At 44.0% G+C, this 20,514-nt stretch overlaps 1 protein-coding gene across 1 annotated transcript in view; it reads left to right on the forward strand.

Annotated features, from left to right (window-relative positions):
- The first annotated feature begins 651 nt into the window (after positions 1-651).
- Positions 652-20,514, forward strand: part of LOC139408910 (long-chain fatty acid transport protein 4-like) — a 31,502-nt gene continuing 11,639 nt past the window's right edge. Inside the window, exons 1-6 of the mRNA XM_071153360.1 lie at positions 652-1,186; positions 5,970-6,131; positions 12,829-13,223; positions 15,633-15,791; positions 16,098-16,167; positions 20,228-20,319. Coding sequence (XP_071009461.1) covers positions 5,971-6,131; positions 12,829-13,223; positions 15,633-15,791; positions 16,098-16,167; positions 20,228-20,319 — 877 coding nt within the window. The 5' untranslated portion in view covers positions 652-1,186; position 5,970. The remainder of the gene's footprint in view (positions 1,187-5,969; positions 6,132-12,828; positions 13,224-15,632; positions 15,792-16,097; positions 16,168-20,227; positions 20,320-20,514) is intronic.

Consider the following 20,514-nt stretch of genomic DNA (forward strand, 5'->3'; position numbering starts at 1 on the left):
TATTAGTTGAAGCACAGTGATAACATATTAAGTTGTTGTATAAATACAACATATCTTACATTGTATTCCCATTTCAACTTTATTGTGCTTTTTTGAGTGGGCGAGTAAAGGTTGAAATTCCATTAATCAACGTCTCAACCACAAATGACCCGAATTTCCATGTTGAATTGATGTGGTGTGCCCAGTGGTTTCCTCTGACTATAGCCTACCGAACTGGCCAAGTGTTTATTCACACTTCCTGCTTTAGAAAGAGCTTGCAAAATAGCAAGCAACCGCTCATTAAATTAAAAAAGGGCTTTCTGTAAATGATTAAGTATTATCCTGTGATAATTTTCGCAGCCTAAAAACAATTGCCTGCACAGTGCCTCACTGACTATATTGCCATAAAAGAATGTGGTTATGGTGTGAAACGAATGCCTTATTGAACCCTGCACCTACCTCGGTCCATATCCGAGCATCCGAACAGTACCAGTGCTGCGCTCTGGTGGAGGCCTGGGTTTATTATGGACAGACTAGAACTACCGTTATGCGCAGGTCTGGTACAGTGAGCGGCTCCCACGATATGACTGTATACGGTGATCTACCCTACCCTACGATTTGATGCTGTGAGGGTTTTACGTGCGTCTCATAGACCCGCATCAGGGATATGTCACTACCGGGTGGAAACGGTCGTGCACCCACTCGTCTGCAGGGCCGCATTTCCTTGACAGAATTTCTGCGGCAAGCTCCACCTCTATCGGAGTCAATTATAAACTATGGGCGCTGTGATTCGTCGTAGGTCATGCCACTCATCGTTTACACATAACAGTGTATACGAAGGGGGCGGGCTCAACTAAGAAAATTATAGTCATTTGAATTACTGTAGCGAGAGAGCTCATGGCTACAATGAAGCTGAAAAAAAAATGATACTGACGATATGAATTAGCTGATGATTTAGATGGGGGCAAAGTCGAACCAAGGAGGCAGGCGAATTTGATATAATCCTACAGGAGGAAGGGCAGTTCGCTGAAACCCTGGTGTGTGTGCTGTGTGTGTGTTGGGTGTGTGTGTTCCAACGCACAAGTAAAAGCCAGAGAGCGGTGGAAGGCTTTGCTAAGCCGATCAAGGCGGAATTGTAGACTACAAAACGGGTTCCACGTCCGGTGTAATACGCACATTATTGTGATTGTGGGGGACGTGAAACAAGGTATGTCAAAGAAGAACACTCACACCACTTGTCATTTCTATTTCCCTCAATGGGCTGGTTTCCGGCTCCATGATTATTTAGTAGCCTAGTGAGGTCCGAATAGCGTAGGCTTCACCAACTGTCCTTTAACAACCTTGCCAGTGTATGGAAGCCTGTGTTTGAATGGACCAGGTTCGAATCTGTTGGACGATTCTATTCCGTTATGTAGAATACCCTAATATTACATCTTGTCCGTGCCAAGAGGGCGTGTGGCCGAAAATCGGCCAGCGTTGACACACTAAATTGAGAGGCTACAGAATAGCCACCACCACTTCCATTCTGGTGTGTATTTCGTTGCGCACTATAGCGACACATGCAACCTTGCTGATTATCACCTTATCATAAATCGATCGACACCATGGACGTTCGATCGGATGTACATGATTGAAACCTTTTAGAGATGTAACGGTTCTGATTTATATTTGGTCGGGTCGCGCACATGGAAATAGCTGCTGGTGTTGGTCGAGTCTTTTTTTTATTTCCCATCAGCAGTGAGCCTGCCTCTCTCTCTCTCTCTCTCTCCCTACTACCGCAGTACTGCTGCTGTGATGCTACTGTACGCGCGTTTAAATTTCCGGGATGTAGGCTATAGCTATAGACCATCTATAGATGCGCAGGTTGCCAAACATTCTCATTTTCCAAGCCCCTGCGTAAGTTGTGATGTTGAATGATGATTTATAGCCTAAATAGTCATATTATTTAATCGCAGCGATGTTTAATCCTCTTCTGTGGGCCATAGCCTAGGCTACATTATAAATGTATGTAGCCTATTGCCATGCTGGCCAGATGGTGTTATATCCGCTGATGATGAGCACTTTGACGCAAGCGATAATTTGTTATCATAATCATGCTCCCGCCTCCTAACAGAAAATATTAGAAATAAGAATCATGTGTTCTTGTTGACACCGATGCATAGATAGGAACCTTTATCTGACGCGACTATCTCATTAACAAAAGGCACTGGCCATATCAGATAGCATTGAGATGGACCAACGTCAACACATTATTGTTACCGCCGGTGTCCTCTGCCCTCTGGCTCTGTGCTGGTTCTGATCTGTATGTCCAACAGTAAATAATACATTTTTATGTCATCTGTGAGCCCAAGCTTGCTCTGTAAGTGGACAGATAAAATTGTAACAAACAACATTTCTCACCTGTAGCCTACTGCATAGCCTACTGCATACTGACATGACACTAATGGCCCATAGCCAATTTTATAATTCTTTGATACCAAAATATGTCATAGGCAGAGACACCTTTTGGCTTTGTTTTTACGTCAATATGGCGCTGGCCTGGTACCTGGCCTGGAGAGCCCTTGTGGTCAGGACATTCCCAAACTGGACCTTGCAAAAACAAATCAAAATCAAATTTTATTGGTCACATGCTCCGAATACAACAGGTGAAGTGCTTTACTTATGAGCCCATTCCCAACAGTGCAGAGTTTTTAAAAAGTAAGACAAATATTTCAATAAAACAAGGAAATAGTAACACAATGAAAACAATAACAAGGCTATATACAAGGAGTACCAGTACCGAGTCAATGTGCAGGGGTACGAGGTAGGTAGAGGTAATAAGGTATGTAGGGGTAAAAGTGACTAGGCAACCAGGATATATAGTAGCAGCAGCGTGTGGGAAAGTGTGTCTATATGTGTCGTGTCAATATGCGTGTGTGTGTTTTTTGTGTATGTAGTGTGTGTGTGTTGGAGTGTAGTATGTGTGAGTGTGTGCGTAGAGTCTAGTCAGTGTGCAAAGAGCGAGTGCAAGAGAGTCAGTGCAAAACAATTAAGATAATAAAATAATAGAGGGGGTCAATGTAAATAGTCCGGTTAGCCATTTGTTCAGAAGTCTTATGGCTTGGGGGTAGAAGCTGTTCAGGTGCCTTTTAGTCACAGACTTGGTGCTCTGGTATCGCTTACCATGCTGTAGCAGAGAGAACAGTCTATAATTTGGGTGGCTGGAGTCTTAGACATTTTTTAGGGCCTTCCTCTGACACCGCCTGGTACAGAGGTCCTGATTGGCAGGGAGTTCTGCCCCAGGGAAGTACTGGGCTGTACGTACCAACCTCTGTAGCACCTTGCGGCCGGATGCCAAGCAGTTGCCATACTAAGCGGGGATTCAGACAGCCAAGATGCTCTCAATGGTGCAGCTGTAGAACTTTTTGAGCATCTGAGGGCCTGTGTCAGCCTCCTGAGGGTGAAGAGGTGTGGTCGTGCCCTCTTTTAAAAAAAATATTATAATTTTTTTTTTAAATGTAACCTTTATTTAACTAGTTAAGAACAAATTATTTTTTACAATGACGCTGGGCCAATTCACGACTGTGTTGGTGTGTTTGGACCATGATAGGTCCTTAGTGATGTGGACTAGAGGTCGACCGATTATGATTTTTAAACGCCGATAGCGATTATTGGAGGACCAAAAAAGCCGATACCGATTAATCTGCCGATTTAAAAAAAAAAAAAAAAAAACGTAACTTAATATAAAACATCAATAAAATCAATTTAGCCTCAAATAAATAATGAAACATGTTCAATTTGGTTTAAATAATGCAAAAACAAAGTGTTGGAGAAGAAAGTAATATGTGCCATGTAAAATATGTGCCATGTAAAACATTTAAGTTCCTTGCTCAGAACATGAGAACATATGAAAGTTGGTGGTTCCTTTTAACATGAGACTTCAATATTCCAAGGTAAGAGGTTTTAGGTTGTAGTTACTTTAGTATTTATAGGACTATTTCTCTCTATACCATTTGTATTTCATAAAGCTTTGACTATCGGATGTTCTTATAGGCACTATAGTATTGCCAGTGTAACAGTATAGCTTCCGTCCCCTCCTTGCCCCGAACCAGGAACACATAGACAACAGCCACGAAGCATCGTTACCCATCGCTCCACAAAAGCCGCGGTCCTTGCAGCGCAAGGGGAATAACTACTGCAAATCTAAAAGCGAGTGACGTTTGAAACAGTATTAGCGCACACCCAGCTAACTAGCTAGCCATTTCACATGGGTTACACCAGCCATTAGGCTGATAGGCTTGAAGTCATAAACAGCGCTGTGCTTGCGAAGAGCTGCTGGCAAAACACACAAAAGTGCTGTTTGAATGAATGATTACGGGCTTGCTGCTGCTCAGTCAGACTGCTCCATCAAATCAGACTTAATTATAACATAATAACACACAGAAGTACGAGCCTTTGGTCATTAATATGATCGAATCCGGAAACTATCATTTCGAAAACAAAACGTTTATTATTTCAGTGAAATACGGAACCGTTCGGTATTTTATCTAACGGGTGCAGGCATCCCTAAGTCTAAATATTCTTGTTACATTGCACAACCTTCAATGTATGTCACAATTATGTAAAAGTCTGGCAAATTAGTTCGCAATGAGCCAGGCAGCCCAAACTGTTACATATACCCTGACTCTGCGTACAACGAACGTAAGAGAAATGACACAATTTCACCTGGTTAATATTGCCTGCTATACTGGATCAGTAGTTATAACTAGTGATTATGATTGATTGTTTTTTATAAGATAAGTTTAATGCTAGTTAGCAATTTACCTTGGCTTCTACTGCATTCACGTAACAGGCAGGCTACTCGTGGAGTGCAGTGGTTAGAGCGTTGGACTAGTTAACTGTGCGGTTGCAAGATTGGAACCCCTGAGCTGACAAGGTGAAAATCTGTCGTTCTGCCCCTGAACAAGGCAGTTAACCCACAGTTCCTAGGCAGTCTTTGAAAATAAGAATGTGTTCTTAACTGACTTGCCTAGTTAAATAAAAGGTATACAAAAAATCGGCGCCCAAAAATACCGATTTCCGATTGTTATGACAACTTGAAATCGGCCCTAATTAATCGGCCGACCTCTAATGTGGACACAGAGGAACTTGAAGCTCTCGACCCGCTCTAATACATATTGCAAAGGACACCTTGCTTTTTGAAAGGCTGTGAGGAAAAAACATGTTATGAAGCATTCTTGGAAAAGTTACAAAGCATAAACTAGACCTTTACTTTCGTTCACTTGTAATTTAGCATAAAGCCTATCCAAAAAGACATGTAGTGTAGGTCTAAATCTGGAAATTATAAATAGGTAGGAAGACGTTTAAAGGGGGAAATGGATGTGCAATACAGAGAACCTCTATAGAGATTTAGAACAGAGAACGTTTGAGTCCCCACTATATTCTGATCGAGAAGAGCCTGAATGATCAGAATGGATCAGCAACATCCCGACCCCGACCCCACCATACCCAGCTGTGAATGCTGCTCAGGAAAGGCTCGGAGGCAGCGAATGTCAAAGGTCGCATTTTTAGTCTCCTTCCTCATCTAGATAGGCAGGGTGTAGGCCTATGCACGGTTACACTTGACACATCACTTATTCAGTAGAGGCTCCTATCCAGAGAGACTTACAAAAAGTGCATTCGGCTAAGGAAGGCGAGTCTACCACACACCACACACCACAGGTTCATTGAAAGTGCAACCTCTGTGCTAGAATAAAATGACATACCAGTAAATGAAAGTAAAGGTCTAGTTTATGCTTTGTAACATTTTATCATGTTTTTTTCCTCACAGCCTTTCAAAAAAAAATCACGGTGTCCTTTGCAACATGACAGGCAAATACCCTCTCGTCACGTCACCGACTGTACAGTAACTTGTGTTCAGAACTTGGGACCACTGATTTGAAAGCCCTTAGAAAATATTCTTGAAAATTGATAGAATGTGTTGACATTGTGACTTGTTTCCTACTCTCCAGGATGATGCGCCTGGCCTGCTGCACTGTCCTGCTCTTCGTGCTCCGTCTCCTGGTGGGCCTGCCCTGGTTCCAAGTCCTCCCCTCCATCCTCATCTTCTACCTGGGCTCTGGAGGTTGGAAGTTCATACACATTTTTGCCAAGACCATCGGCAGAGACGTACAGTGAGTGGGAGTATAGTGTGGGCTGCGGTGTGTGTGTGTACCTGTCTACAAGTACACAGGTTTGTTTTTCAAGTCACTCAGAAGCCTGTTTTATGGAAACATGTGTGTCAGTCCTGCTTGGTTTTAAGACCTTTCAAACAACAGATAATTTGACCATGGCTAAATAGTTGTGTAATCATCTCCAGCAAAAAAAAGCAGCATATTCCTGTAAGACAAGCTAAAGTGTGTGACCGGGGGGGGGGGGGGGGGGGAGGAGGAGTGTTGAGGACTCCTGAGGTTTGTCTGTGTTGTGACTTCACAGCTCGCTCGACAAGACCATTGGCCGACACCTGGAGTGAGTAGGGGGTTAGGGGTATGTGTGTTACGTTCCCCAGCAAGAAAACAAAAAATGTACGCTCAAAAAGTAAGGAGAACTAACAAAGAGTCACTGACAACAAGCAAAACTAAACAGTTGTGGTTTTAAGAGGGGTTCTGAAAGACACTCATCTGGGTGTCCACTGAAAGCTGACGAGCAACAGCAACTGAGACCTAAAAGAAACACACCATGAGCGCCCACTTAATTTGCCCAAAAACAAGCAAACAAAATTTAAAACCAAACTTAAAGACAGGAAGCAAAGCAAAAAAGTGGAGCGAAACAACAACAGGAAGTCATTGCTCCTTAAACCAGTTTACAGCTTTGCAGAACAGATCTAAAACAACAAATGCGACTAGGACTAGGAGTGCAAATGTCTCCTACAAGAAAATGATCCTATTCCTATAAGACAAGCTAAAGTGTGTGACAGAGGGAAGAGTTGAGGAGTTAATCAGGTCAGGTATGGAGGGTTATTTCAGAGAGAACAGAGACATAGCGCAGACACACGAGAGAGACAGGTGCTGAGGTTTCTCTGCGTTATAAGCTGTTCACCTTTTTTTTAGTTTTTTTTGAACCTTTTATTTATACAGGGTTTTTTCTCATTGAGATAACATCTCTTTTCCAAGAGAGACCTGGTCCAACAGCAGCAGGGGGAACAGCGTGTCAGACAAAACCATGGTGACAGGTACAGCCACTACCCCTCGCCCCCATGTAACCTTTCAATGTTTGCAGATCTGAACGGTCTGGAATGGTGTAGTGGTGTTGACCTTACACATCTGCAAACATTGAAGGGGAAGGGGAATCGGTTGTTACCCGTATCTGTCACACTGCTGAGCCAAGCCGAGCTGAGTTGTACTACTCTAGCCTGGTTGTGCGTCCACCATGGTTCAGACAGGAAACGTCACGTATTAGTTTAGCCATTCATTCGAAGAATGCAATACATGCAGTACTGTACGTTAGCCTTGGCGTTAGGCTTTGCTCCTTCGGGGCTAGCTCACTGACCGATCATGCATCATGTAAGATGTAATAATTCCGGCAGAAAACAAGGTACTGCTATACCAATCCCCCTGATCGAAAACAAAAGCAGAGCCCAAACAGGTGGAGGCTGGGGTGGGTGGTGGGAAAGCAGGAACACAGACAGGCATGGCGAGTAACGCATGTTACAGCATTAGCATGTCACCGAGAACACCAGCGCATAGCTTGTGCACGGCAGCCATCGGAGTATGTGTGCGTTAACCTGGTTGACTAATAGACCACCATTTAGTTTTTATTAGGATCCCCATTAGCTGATGCCAAGGCGCTACTCTTCCTGGGGTCCAAACAGGAATGAAAGAAGAAACAACACACCACAGCAATAATCTACATCAGAAACGCAACAAAACATCACACAATACATTGTGCACTATACAAATGTACAATGCTCCATCATTGCCATTACAATATTGGTGTGTGTGTGTGTGTGTGTGTGTGTGTGTGTGTGTGTGTGTGTGTGTGTGTGTGTGTGTGTGTGTGTGTGTGTGTGTGTGTGTGTGTGTGTGTGTGTGTGTGTGTGTGTGTGTGTGTGTGTGTGTGTCCACAGCTATATTGAGGTACAGTGATGAATCAAATTGGTGCAATATCAGCTGATGCAACACTCGTGTTTCCTGTATGAGCCCTTTGCTCTTTATTTCAGACAGGAAACCATTTTATTAGACGATGACAATACATGCAGCAACATCAGCAGTGGAGCTCGGCTCTGCTCCTTCAGGGCAGCTCACTGCATGTCCGATATAATAATAACAGGCAGATATCAAGGTATGCTATACCAATCCCCAAAACAGACAATGGACTATGTGCACGGCAGGCGCACGCCACCAAGAGCTTTTAAGATCACCTATGTAATATGGTTGCTACTGCATATGTGTGACGTGAAGGATAAACTACGTGTAAGCTACAGCAGGCACACCGTACTGAGATAGCTCCTCAGAAAACCACGAGTCGGCTATATACCTCACCCCCTCGGGCCTTATTGCTTCATTGCAGAGAGAATGCAAAGAGTGCGCAAAGCTGTCATCAAGGCAAAGGGTGGCTACTTTGAAGAATCTAGAATGTATTTTGATCTGTTTAACACTTTTTTTTGGTTGGTTACTACGTGATTCTATATGCGTTATATCCTGGTTTTGATGTCTTCACTATTATTCCTCAATGTAGAAAATGATAAACATCAAGAAAAACCCTGGAATGAGTAGGTTTGTCCAAACTTTTGAATGGTACTGTATATAGTAGTAATGACACGATTAGCAATTACTGCAGTAACTCATCTAGGCTTCCACAATCTCTGTTCGTAAGCAGCAGAGGCCAATGATCTTGAGGTTACGCTGGGACCTATTGAGAAGCAGTAGCAGCGTCCATGCTGGAGTGGGCTGTCTGTAGCTCAGAGCTCGCTCTCAACGCTGGTCGAAGGAACCAGAGCCATGATGAGTTGCAGTATCTTGTCATTTTTGCTAGCATCATTGTTCGACAGGGGTTTGCCAGGTGCAGCCCGTGGTCAGCATGCAGTTAGCATAACATGAACGAGAGGACAAAGGCAGTGTTAATTCTAGTGATGACAACTGATGTTCCATTGCTAGTCTTAAATTCTTGGAGTGTATGAGAATACAATTAACATGGGAGTGGTCATAAGCAGCCAGAACTTGAGAGATCATACAAGATTTAAAGGGATGGAACATATGGTGTACTTCGGAATGACGAACCCATAAGAGCCATCACACGCCTCTGGAAAAGCGTCAGTGCTTTAACGTCAAAGTCAAACTTGTGTTCTAATGAGAGAGGAGAGATACTCTTTGATATACACGATGGTCGCTTCTTCGTAGGCCATGAAGAGGTGGTCAGATGTTATTCCCGAGCAGACTACACGCGGAAGGGTCCTGACACCTAAAATCAACTGAAACCCTGCTATTGGACCGTTGGTGAGGAAGGCGGCATTCGCCTGAATGAGATTTCTAAAAGGAAACGACACAAGGCGAGAACCAGATGCAGACACAGGAGGCAAATGGTTTTAGCTCTGTTTATTATAGTCCAAGGGATAGACAGAAGGCAGGCCGGAGACAGGCAAGGGTTCATAGCCAGGGCAGAGTCCAAAAGGGTACAGGGCGGAAGGCAGGCTCGAGGTCAGGGGCAGGCAGAGTGGTCAAGCAGGCTCGAGGTCAGGGGCAGGCAGAGTGGTCAGGCAGACTCGAGGTCAGGGGCAGGCAGTGTGGTCAGGCAGACTCGAGGTCAGGGGCAGGCAGAGTGGTCAAGCAGGCTCGAGGTCAGGGGCAGGCAGAGTGGTCAGGCAGACTCGAGGTCAGGGGCAGGCAGAGTGGTCAGGCAGGCTCGAGGTCAGGGGCAGGCAGAGTGGTCAGGCAGGCTCGAGGTCAGGGGCAGGCAGTGTGGTCAGGCAGGCTCGAGGTCAGGGGCAGGCAGAGTGGTCAGGCAGGCTCGAGGTCAGGGGCAGGCAGAGTGGTCAGGCAGGCTCGAGGTCAGGGGCAGGCAGAGTGGTCAAGCAGGCTCGAGGTCAGGGAGAGTGGTCAGGCAGGCTCGGTCAGGGAGAGTGGTCAGGCAGGCTCGAGGTCAGGCAGAGTGGTCAGGCAGGCTCGAGGTCAGGGGCAGGCAGAGTGGTCAGGCAGGCTCGAGGTCAGGGGCAGGCAGTGTGGTCAGGCAGGCTTGAGGTCAGGGACAGGCAGAGTGGTCAGGCAGGCTCAAGGTCAGGGAGAGTGGTCAGGCAGGCTCAAGGTCAGGGAGAGTGGTCAGGCAGGCTCGAGGTCAGGGACAGGCAGAGTGGTCAGGCAGGCTCGAGGTCAGGGACAGGCAGAGTGGTCAGGCAGGCGGGCCCAGTGTCAGGGCAGGCAAAGATCAAAATCAGGAGGACGAGAAAAAGAGAGACTGGGGAAAAACAGGAGCTGAGAGAGAGAACTTCTGGTTGACTTGGCAAACAAGACGAACTGGCACAGACAGAAAACACAGGTATAAATACACAGGGGATCATGGAGAAGATGGGCGACTCCTGGAAGGGGGTGGAGACGAGCACAAGGACAGGTGAAACAGATCAGGGTGTGACAACATGGTTATATGACAGAGAACACCGTACAGAGAGAAGAGCTGACATTAGACTGCGGCAGATCTCCACAGCTCAGCCATGACATACCAAAATATACTGTGCATCTGGAAAGTATTCAGAACCCTTGACTTCTTCCACATTTTCTTACGTTACAGCCAATACCACATAATGACAAAGCAACTAAAAAAAAGGCTCATTTATAAAAAATTTAAAACATCAATATTACATTTATTACAAGTATTCAGACCCTTTACTCAGTACTTTGTTGATATGTGTGGAAACGAACCCAAGCATGGTTTACGCATAGATTTGTGCCTACGCGTGACTGATAAATGAGGACCCTGGTCTTTTGCCTAAATCTTAAGTGTGAATTGTTAGCTTCTATCTGCAATATTCCAGTCAAGGAAAAGTAACATAATTTGGGCTTACCACAGTTTAGGATCAACCGGAAAGATGCTCATTAAACTTCAAGCCTATTAATTGCAACAACAAAAAAACTAAAAGAAGTTGAACCAATGGTTGCAGAGGGATTTATCCCTGAAAAGGTTGAGTGTTGCTATCTAAATCTGAGGGGCTCCAGGCTCCAGGCTTCCTTACACAGCTCAGTCCCAACATCTTGATAACAAAATGGGTAAATCTGTTGACCAGATGCTTTTCGGAAAAATCGTACACGGAAAAATCGTACACGTTATATTAGGAAATCTGTCGTTATGAACGCATGAATACGGTGGTGTCCATTTTTGTGGATTTCCCTACTTTGAATAATACTTTTAAGGTAAATTGGACATTCCTTAATAAATAATACAACTTCAACTTGGAATTTCATCCCTCATATCTTCTCCCGTTTTGGTGGCTTCAATTTGTTTCTGCTTTGCAACTACAACATTCGATGAGATTCCTACAGAATCATCTGCTTTTCATCGACAAGTGTTCTTAGCGTGGTCATTAATATATAACCCTACTTTTTCCCCGCATAGGTATTTCATTTGGAACAATAAGGATATTTTGTATAGAAATTACTTGCTCCCTCAGAACAAGAACAGATACTTTATTTCAAGGGAATGTTGTATCTATTCATGATGTCACAACTTACTGGAATACATTAAGTCAATCATATCTGTTGGAAAAAAAAGGTTTGGTTATTACCACTCAAATACCTGCTTGTTAACAAGGTCAAAGAGGTCTCTTTTACAGGATGATTTATAAGTGTTACCCTGCGAATCATTACCTGAAGAGACAAACAAAAGACATATTAACGTTAACTCTACTTGTTGTGATGAGCATCCAGAAACAGTTTTGCAGTTATTTAGTCATGCTCTACATGTGTAGAGATTAAGGCAAGGTATTTATAGATTTACAATTGAAGATGTTCTTGATGACTTTTGTTTGTTATGGGAGAATGTACTGCTCGGGATTTCCTTAACTATAATAAGGATAAAGAAGAAAAATGTACCTCTTAAATTTGCTAATGTCATATTCATGAATGTAAATTCACTAAAGGGATAGTTCACCCTAATTACAAAATGACAAATGTGTTTTTCCTTAGCCTGTAAGCAGTCTATCGACAAGGTATGACAGCAATCCATGCTTTGGTTTAGTTAGAATTTTAACTTTTTTATTTAACTAGGCAAGTCAGTTAAGAACACATTTTTATTGTACAATGATAGATTACCTCTGCCAAACCCTCCCCTAACCCAGACGACGCTGGGCCAATTGTGCGGAGCCCTATGGGACTCCCGATCACGGCCGGTTGTGATACAGCCCGGGATCGAACCAGGGTCTGTAGTAGCACTGAGATGCAGTGCCACTCGGGAGTAGTTAATTGAAAACAATCACAGTAACATACTCAATTGTTACCCATAAATGATTTGATATTGATATAAAAATGGCTACATTGGATTTTTAAGAATACAGCATAGAATTCTAGAAATTTCTCAATTTGAACTTTGATACCAGATGCAAAACAGAGATCGATGGTATTGCTTTATCACTATGTACATCACGTCCACTGCTAAATAGTCAGGAAAAAACATGCAGAACAACATCAGGGTCGTGTTCATTAGGGCACTTAAGTTTAGGTAGTCCCTCCCTGTTTCAAACTGATTCTGTCTGTTTGGTGCCTAGTGAACACGGCCCAGTTTACTACCATGTCTCAACATTCAGATTAACTTTGTTGTTCTCTTTAGACTCTTAGCACCTTTGAGCTGTTGTTGTTGTTGTTGTCGTCGTATTCTCACCCTATCCTTCACCTCCTTCCACCCCTACAGTGCAGCGGGCGTCCTCATCAAGGTGAAATGGAACGTCAAGCGTCACCTGCGGGAACGAAATACCCTCCCGAAGATCTTCGCAGAGACCGTGCGTCGCCATGGGGACAAGACAGCGCTCATCTTTGAAGGCACCGGCGAGAAGTGGTCCTTCCGGCAGCTGGACGAGTACTCCAACCGCGTGGCCAACCTGCTGCTCCAGAGGGGCTTCGTGGAAGGGGATGTGGTGGCTCTCTTCATGGAGAGCCGGTCCCAGTACGTGGGCCTCTGGCTGGGTATGGCCAAGATTGGTGTGGAGGCGGCCCTGATCAACTTCAACCTGAGGCTGGAGGCCTTGGTGCACTGTGTCACCATTTCCAACGCCAAGGCTGTGGTGTTCGGCAGCGAGCTGACTAAGGGTGAGGAGAGGGGGGTGGAGGGAGGAGAGGATGTAGGACTAGGTGAGGAAGTGGGGGGGATGGAGGGAGTGGACGGAAGGAGTGATTGGTTGAGTGACAGGTTGCTGGAAGCAGGGCGAGGTGGCGATTAATACTCCAATTTTAATTTTAATTTAATATAATATATCGACGCAAAGCGTATAAAAGAGGGGCAAAGTACTGCTTTTTCAAACCGATTTGACTCATGATTCTTCGACTCACGCACATTTTCTCTGTCCTTCACATCGGAGTGTTGCTGCAGGCTCTTTGCATGCCATGACCAATCAGATTCACGGAAATTGCAGGTAGCGCGGACCGGGCCCAACGCACAAAGCTCAAGGGGCGCTCTCCACTTTTTTAACACATCACTCACGACCACAGGAGGCAGGCGAGGGGAGGATGGCTCATTATAATGGTTGGAATGGAGTGAATGGAATGGTATCAAACACATGGAAACCATTCCATTTATGTCGTTGCAGACACTTCTATGAGCCCGTTCTCCCCAATTAAGGTGCCACTAGCCGCCTGTGCTCCCGACAGACACAAGCAAAAACTCTTGAGTTTATATTTTATTAGACCTACAGTTGCATAGGGCAGGACTACACGATGCAAACCTGCATAAAATCAAGCTCAGCCCTGTAACTTTTATTGTCTAATCATGTTGCTTCCTTTGTGTCTGTGTATAGGAACCCCCCGCAAGTCCTTAAAATATCATTCATATGAACAAGTACAAGGTTGCAGTTTGACAGGGTTTTCATCCTCCCCGAGGAGTTTTTCCAGGAGTTTTTTAAAACCGTGTGACCTGATTAGAAAAACTGTGGTTCCATCATAGCCCATATTAAACCTTTTTACAAAAGATTAATCACGTTATACTGTATGAGGTCCGGAGTTTTACCTGGTTACGTTACCAGATCAGGAAAAACTACTGGGCCCAGCTATTTTTTTTCTTCTCCCCAAACCACTCTGGGACCTGTGGTGCCACCTCTGGCTGAAAGCCTTTGTTTTAAGGAAATTGTATACACCACGGGCTGGTTTTACAGACAAACAGTGCATTCGGAAAGTATTCAGACCCCTTGACTTTTTCCAAATTTTGTTAGTTTTAATTCTAAAATTGTGTCATACCTAACTTTATCTGCAACGTTATAATCCATTTTGTTGAACTCAAGCTATAATTTCTGCCGCAAGCATATTGCCTTGTACTTGTACTCGTTCCTCTCGCTACTGCGCGACACACACATACTGTACACACTTTTATGGTCATTATATGCTGCTGTTACTCTGTTCTTTTATTTTACTCTTATTATTATCTATCATGATACCTAGTCACTTTAGTTTATTGTCCTTCTGAAAGGTGAATTCATCTCCCATTGTCTGGTGGAAAGCAGACTGAACCAGGTTATCCTCTAGGATCTTGCCTGTGCTTAGCTCCATTCTGTTTATTTTTTTATCCTGTGAAAACTCCCCAGTCCTTAACCATTACAAGCATACCCATAACATGATGCAGCCACCACTTATTATTTATTATCTATCTATCTATCTATCCTGATGCCTAGTCACTTTACCCTGCTTTCATGTACATATCTACCTCCAATATCTCGTACCCCTGCTCATGGATCTGGTACTGATACTCCCTGTATATATTGTGTATTTTATTTTATTCCTCTTGTGTTAAAATTGTATTATTATTATTTTACTCTGCATCGCTCTGCATTCTCTTGGGAAGGGCTTGTAAAGCAAGCATGTCACGGTAAAGTCTATACCCTTTTGTATTCGGTGCTTGTGACAAATGCAATTTGATTTCATTTGGTTCAGAAGCAGTCTAGCCAGTCCACAACAACGTGTCCACTAGCTAGCTAATATATATATATTTTCTTTCAAACTACTATGCTTCCGACGTGTTTACGCGTCCAACATGTCTGCCTACGAACGCGAGGAGGAAGTGTTCCAAATTTGCAGGCCAGCCTTTATTATATTTGAACTGGAATACACAGACGAGGAGCCTCGACAGATGGAGGATGACAGAGAAAGGAGAGAGAGAGAGAGAGATGTCTAATCTATAGTAAGAAGAGGAAGGACACATGACTATTAACTATGTAGAGATGTGGGGTCCTGTTCAGACTAATGATAAAGCATACAGTATATATCAAGTCTTATCTTTTATCCGTTGGTTTATATGTTTAAGTCAGGGAACCCTGCACCCCTCTGCGTTTTAAACATGCCAAATGCAGTCAGCATATTTTCCTGCTGAGAGAATGCAGACCGAGTAGGTTTTTATTTTATTTGCGTCTCTGTTTCTGTGAAATTAACTTTTAACTCACTCTCTCCTGTCATTTCTCTCTCCCACTCCCTCCCTCCGTCCCTCCCCATCCCTCCTCTCCCTCCGTCGTCCAGCCATGTGTGAGGTACACAGTTCCATGGGGAAGACAGTGCAGATGCTGTGTTCAGGGGACTGGGACCCCAAACAGGTTCCTGTGGGGACAGAGTGCCTGGAGCCTCTTCTGGACGCTGCCCCCATCCACCTGCCCAGCCGCCCAGACCGCTGCTTCACAGGTCAGTCAATCTGTCACTCAAAATATCCATCCAATCACACTCAGACACTGTATAAGGAGCCAGACCTGGGCTCAAATAGTTTATTCTTACAAATATTTTGAGCATTTGATTGAACCTGTCTGAAGTGCAGTGTTTCCACTTTTGGGACTATTCCATTGCTTCCATTGCGCTAGCCAGGCAAGATCAATCAAGCCCATAGTTGTACTGGTTTGTCCACTGTTTTCTATTGTATTTCCTTTATTTTGACTGTTTTTTCCCTTATTTGTTTTTGTATGTGTTTATTGATTTCTTGTCTCTGTCTTACAGATCGTCTGTTCTACATCTACACATCTGGGACCACTGGGATGCCCAAAGCTGCCATTGTGGTTCACAGCAGGTAGGCACTAAGTAGCTCCTCTTCTCTCTCTCTCTCTCTCTCTCTCTCTCTCTCTCTCTATTCTCTCTCTATTCTCTCTCACTCACTCACTCCCTCTCTTTGTTTCTTGTCTTTCTCTACACTATCTCTGAGGAGCTCCTTTTCAAAGAGGAGTGTTTGTAGAAAGACGAGTGCGGGTGCTCTCTCTATCTATCTATCTATCTATCTATCTATCTATCTATCTATCGTGACTTCAGGAAGTATTACTGCCCCTTGACTTATTGCACATTTTGTTGTGTTACAGCCTGAATTTAAAAAATGTATAGATGTATTTTCTCATCCGTCTACACACAATACCACATAATGACAAAGTGAAAACATGTGTTATAAGATTTTAGCACATTTATTCAAAATGAAATACAGTAATATGTAATTTACAGTGGGACAAAAAATTATTTAGTCAACCACCAATTGTGCAAGTTCTCCCACTTAAAAAGATGAGAGAGGCCTGTAATTTTCATCATAGGTACACTTCAACTATGACAGACAAAATGAGAAAAAAACATCCAGAAAATCACATTGTAGGATTTTTAATGAATTTATTTGCAAATTATGGTGGAAAATAAGTATTTGGTCAATAACAAAAGTTTATCTCAATACTTTGTTATATACCCTTTGTTGGCAATGACAGAGGTCAAACATTTTCTGTAAGTCTTCACAAGGTTTTCACACACTGTTGCTGGTATTTTGGCCCATTCCTCCATGCAGATCTCCTCTAGAGCAGTGATGTTTTGGGGCTGTTGCTGGGCAACACGGACTATCAACTCCCTCCAAAGATTTTCTATGGGGTTGAGATCTGGAGACTGGCTAGGCCACTCCAGGACCTTGAAATGCTTCTTACGAAGCCACTCCTTCATTGCCCGGGCGGTGTGTTTGGGATCATTGTCATGCTGAAAGACCCAGCCACGTTTCATCTTCAATGCCCTTGCTGATGGAAGGAGGTTTTCACTCAAAATCTCACGATACATGGCCCCATTCATTCTTTCCTTTACACGGATCAGTCGTCCTGGTCCCTTTGCAGAAAAACAGCCCCAAAGCATGATGTTTCCACCCCCATGCTTCACAGTAGGTATGGTGTTCTTTGGATGCAACTCAGCATTCTTTGTCCTCCAAACACGACAAGTTGAGTTTTTACCAAAAAGTTATATTTTGGTTTCATCTGACCATATGACATTCTCCCAATCTTCTTCTGGATCATCCAAATGCTCTCTAGCAAACTTCAGACGGGCCTGGACATGTACTGGCTTAAGCAGGGGGACACGTCTGGTGCTGCAGGATTTGAGTCTCTGGCGGCGTAGTGTGTTACTGATGGTAGGCTTTGTTACTTTGGTCCCAGCTCTCTGCAGGTCATTCACTAGGTCCCCCCGTGTGGTTCTAGGATATTTGCTCACCGTTCTTGTGATCATTTTGACCCCACGGGGTGAGATCTTGCTTGGAGCCCCAGATCGAGGGAGATTATCAGTGGTCTTGTATGTCTTCCATTTCCTAATAATTGCTCCCACAGTTGATTTCTTCAAACCAAGCTGCTTACCTATTGCAGATTCAGTCTTCCCAGTCTGGTGCAGGTCTACAATTTTGTTTCTGGTGTCCTTTGACAGCTCTTAAGTCTTGGCCATAGTGGAGTTTGGAGTGTGACTGTTTGAGGTTGTGGACAGGTGTCTTTTATACTGATAACAAGTTCAAACAGGTGCCATTAATACAGGTAACGAGTGGAGGACAGAGGAGCCTCTTAAAGAAGAAGTTACAGGTCTGTGAGAGCCAGAAATCTTGCTTGTTTGTAGGTGACCAAATACTTATTTTCCACCATCATTTGCAAATAAATTCATTAAAAATCCTACAATGTGATTTTCTGGATTTTTTTTTTCTTCATTTTGTCTGTCATAGTTGAAGTGTACCTATGATGAAAATTATAGGCCTCTCATCTTTTTAAGTGGGAGAACTTGCACAATTGGTGGCTGACTAAATACTTTTTTGCCCCACTGTACATAAGTATTCCCACCCCTGAGTCAATACTTTGTAGAAGCACCTTTGGCAGTGATTACAGCTGCGTCTTTCTGGGTAAGTCTTTAAGAGATATTCTCACCTGGATTGTGCAACATTTGCTTATTATTATTTTCAAAATTCTTCAAGCTCTGTCAAATTGGTTGTTAAGCACCTCCAGTGTAGATTTTGCCTTGTGTTTTAGGTTATTGTCCTGCTGAAAGATGAATTAATCTCCCAGTGTCTGGTGGAAAGCAGACTGAACCAAGTTTTCCTCTAGGATTTTGCCCGTGCTTAGCTCCATACTGTTTATTTTTTATCCCCAAAAACTCCCCAGTCCTTAACGATTACAAGCATACCCATAACATGATGCAGCCACCACTTTGCTTGATAATGTGGAAAGTGGTACTCAACAATTTGTATTCAGGACAAAAAGTGAACTGCTTTGCCCATGCAGTATTACTTTAGTGCTTTGTTGCAAACAGGATGCATGTTTTGGATTTCTAAAAATGTTGTACAGGCTTCCTTCTTTTCACTCTGTCAATTAGGTTAGTATTGTGGAGTAACTACAATGTTGTTGATCCATCCTCAGTTTTCTCTTATCACAGCCATTAAACTCTGTAACAGTTTTAAAGTCACCACTGGTGTCATGATCAAATCCCTGAACCGTTTCCTTCCTCTCTGGCAACTGAGTTAGGAAGGATGCCTGTATGTTTGCAGTGCCTTGGTGTATTGATACTCCATCCAAAGTGTAATGAATAACTTCACCATGCTCAAAGGGATATTCAATGTATGCTTTTTAAATGTGTACCCATCTGTCAATAGGAGCCCTTCTTTGCGAGTCATTGGAAAACCTCCCGGGTCTTTGTGGTTGAATCTGTGTTTGAAATTCACTGTTAGACTGAGGGACCTTACAATTATCTGTGTGGGGTACAGAGATGAGGACGTCATTCTAAAATCATGTTAAACACAAGTATTGCACACAGAGTCCATACAACTTATGATGTGAATTGTTAAGCACATTTTAACTCCTGGCCTTATTTAGTTTTGCGATAACAAAGGCGTTGAACACTTATTGACCCAAGACATTTTAGCTTTTCATTTTTAATTCATCTGTAAAACTTTCGGAAAACATAAATCCACTTTTGACATTGTGGGGTATTGTGTGTTGGCCAGTGACGACAAATCTCAATTGAATCCATTTTCAATTCAGACTTGTAACAAAAACAAAATGTGGAAAAAGTCAAGGTGTAAATACTTTCTGAAGGCACTGGATCTCTCTCTTTCACTCCACCCCTCCTTCCCCCTCTTCTAACTGTCTCTCTCTTTCACTCCATCCCTCCTTCCCCCTCTTCTAACTGTCTCTCTCTTTCACTCCATCCCTCCTTCCCCCTCTTCTAACTGTCTCTCTCTTTCACTCCATCCCTCCTTCCCCCTCTTCTAACTGTCTCTCTCTTTCACTCCATCACTCCTTCCCCCTCTTCTAACTCTCTCATCCATCCCTCCTTCCCCCTCTTCTAACTGTCTCTCATCCATCCCTCCTTCCCCCTCTTCTAACTGTCTCTCACTCATCCCTCCTTCCCCCTCTTCTAACTGTCTCTCTCTCTTTCACTCCATCCCTCCTTCCCCCTCTTCTGTCTCTCTCTCTTTCACTCCATCCCTCCTTCCCCCTCTTCTAACTGTCTCTCATCCATCCCTCCTTCCCCCTCTTCTAACTGTCTCTCACTCCATCCCTCCTTCCCCCTCTTCTAACTGTCTCTCACTCCATCCCTCCTTCCCCCTCTTCTAACTGTCTCTCTCTCTTTCACTCCATCCCCCCCTTCCCCCTCTTCTAACTGTCTCTCTCTCTTTCACTCCATCCCTCCTTCCCCCTCTTCTAACTGTCTCTCTCTTTCACTCCATCCCTCCTTCCCCTTCTTCTAACTGTCTCTCTCTTTTACTCCATCCCTCCTTCCCCCTCTTCTAACTGTCTCTCTCTTTCACTCCATCCCTCCTTCCCCCTCTTCTAACTGTCTCTCTCTCTCCCACCTGTGCTTGACAGGTACTACCGCATGGCAGCGTTGGTATACTATGGCTTCGGGATGACGTCTGATGACGTGATGTACGATTGCCTTCCACTCTACCACTCTGCAGGTAACAGTGCTGCGAGTGCGGGTGTGGTGTGTGTGTGTGTGTGTGTGTGTGTGTGTGTGTGTGTGTGTGTGTGTGTGTGTGTGTCTGCACGTGGTGTGTGTGTCTGCACATGCCTGTGCGTGTCTGTGTACGTGCATGTGTAGGTGCGAGTGTGTGCTTGAGAGGGTGAAGCTAAATGTGTGTGCGTGCACGCGT

This window comes from Oncorhynchus clarkii, chromosome 5 (genome assembly GCF_045791955.1).
Source record: "Oncorhynchus clarkii lewisi isolate Uvic-CL-2024 chromosome 5, UVic_Ocla_1.0, whole genome shotgun sequence".
NCBI lineage: Eukaryota > Metazoa > Chordata > Actinopteri > Salmoniformes > Salmonidae > Oncorhynchus > Oncorhynchus clarkii.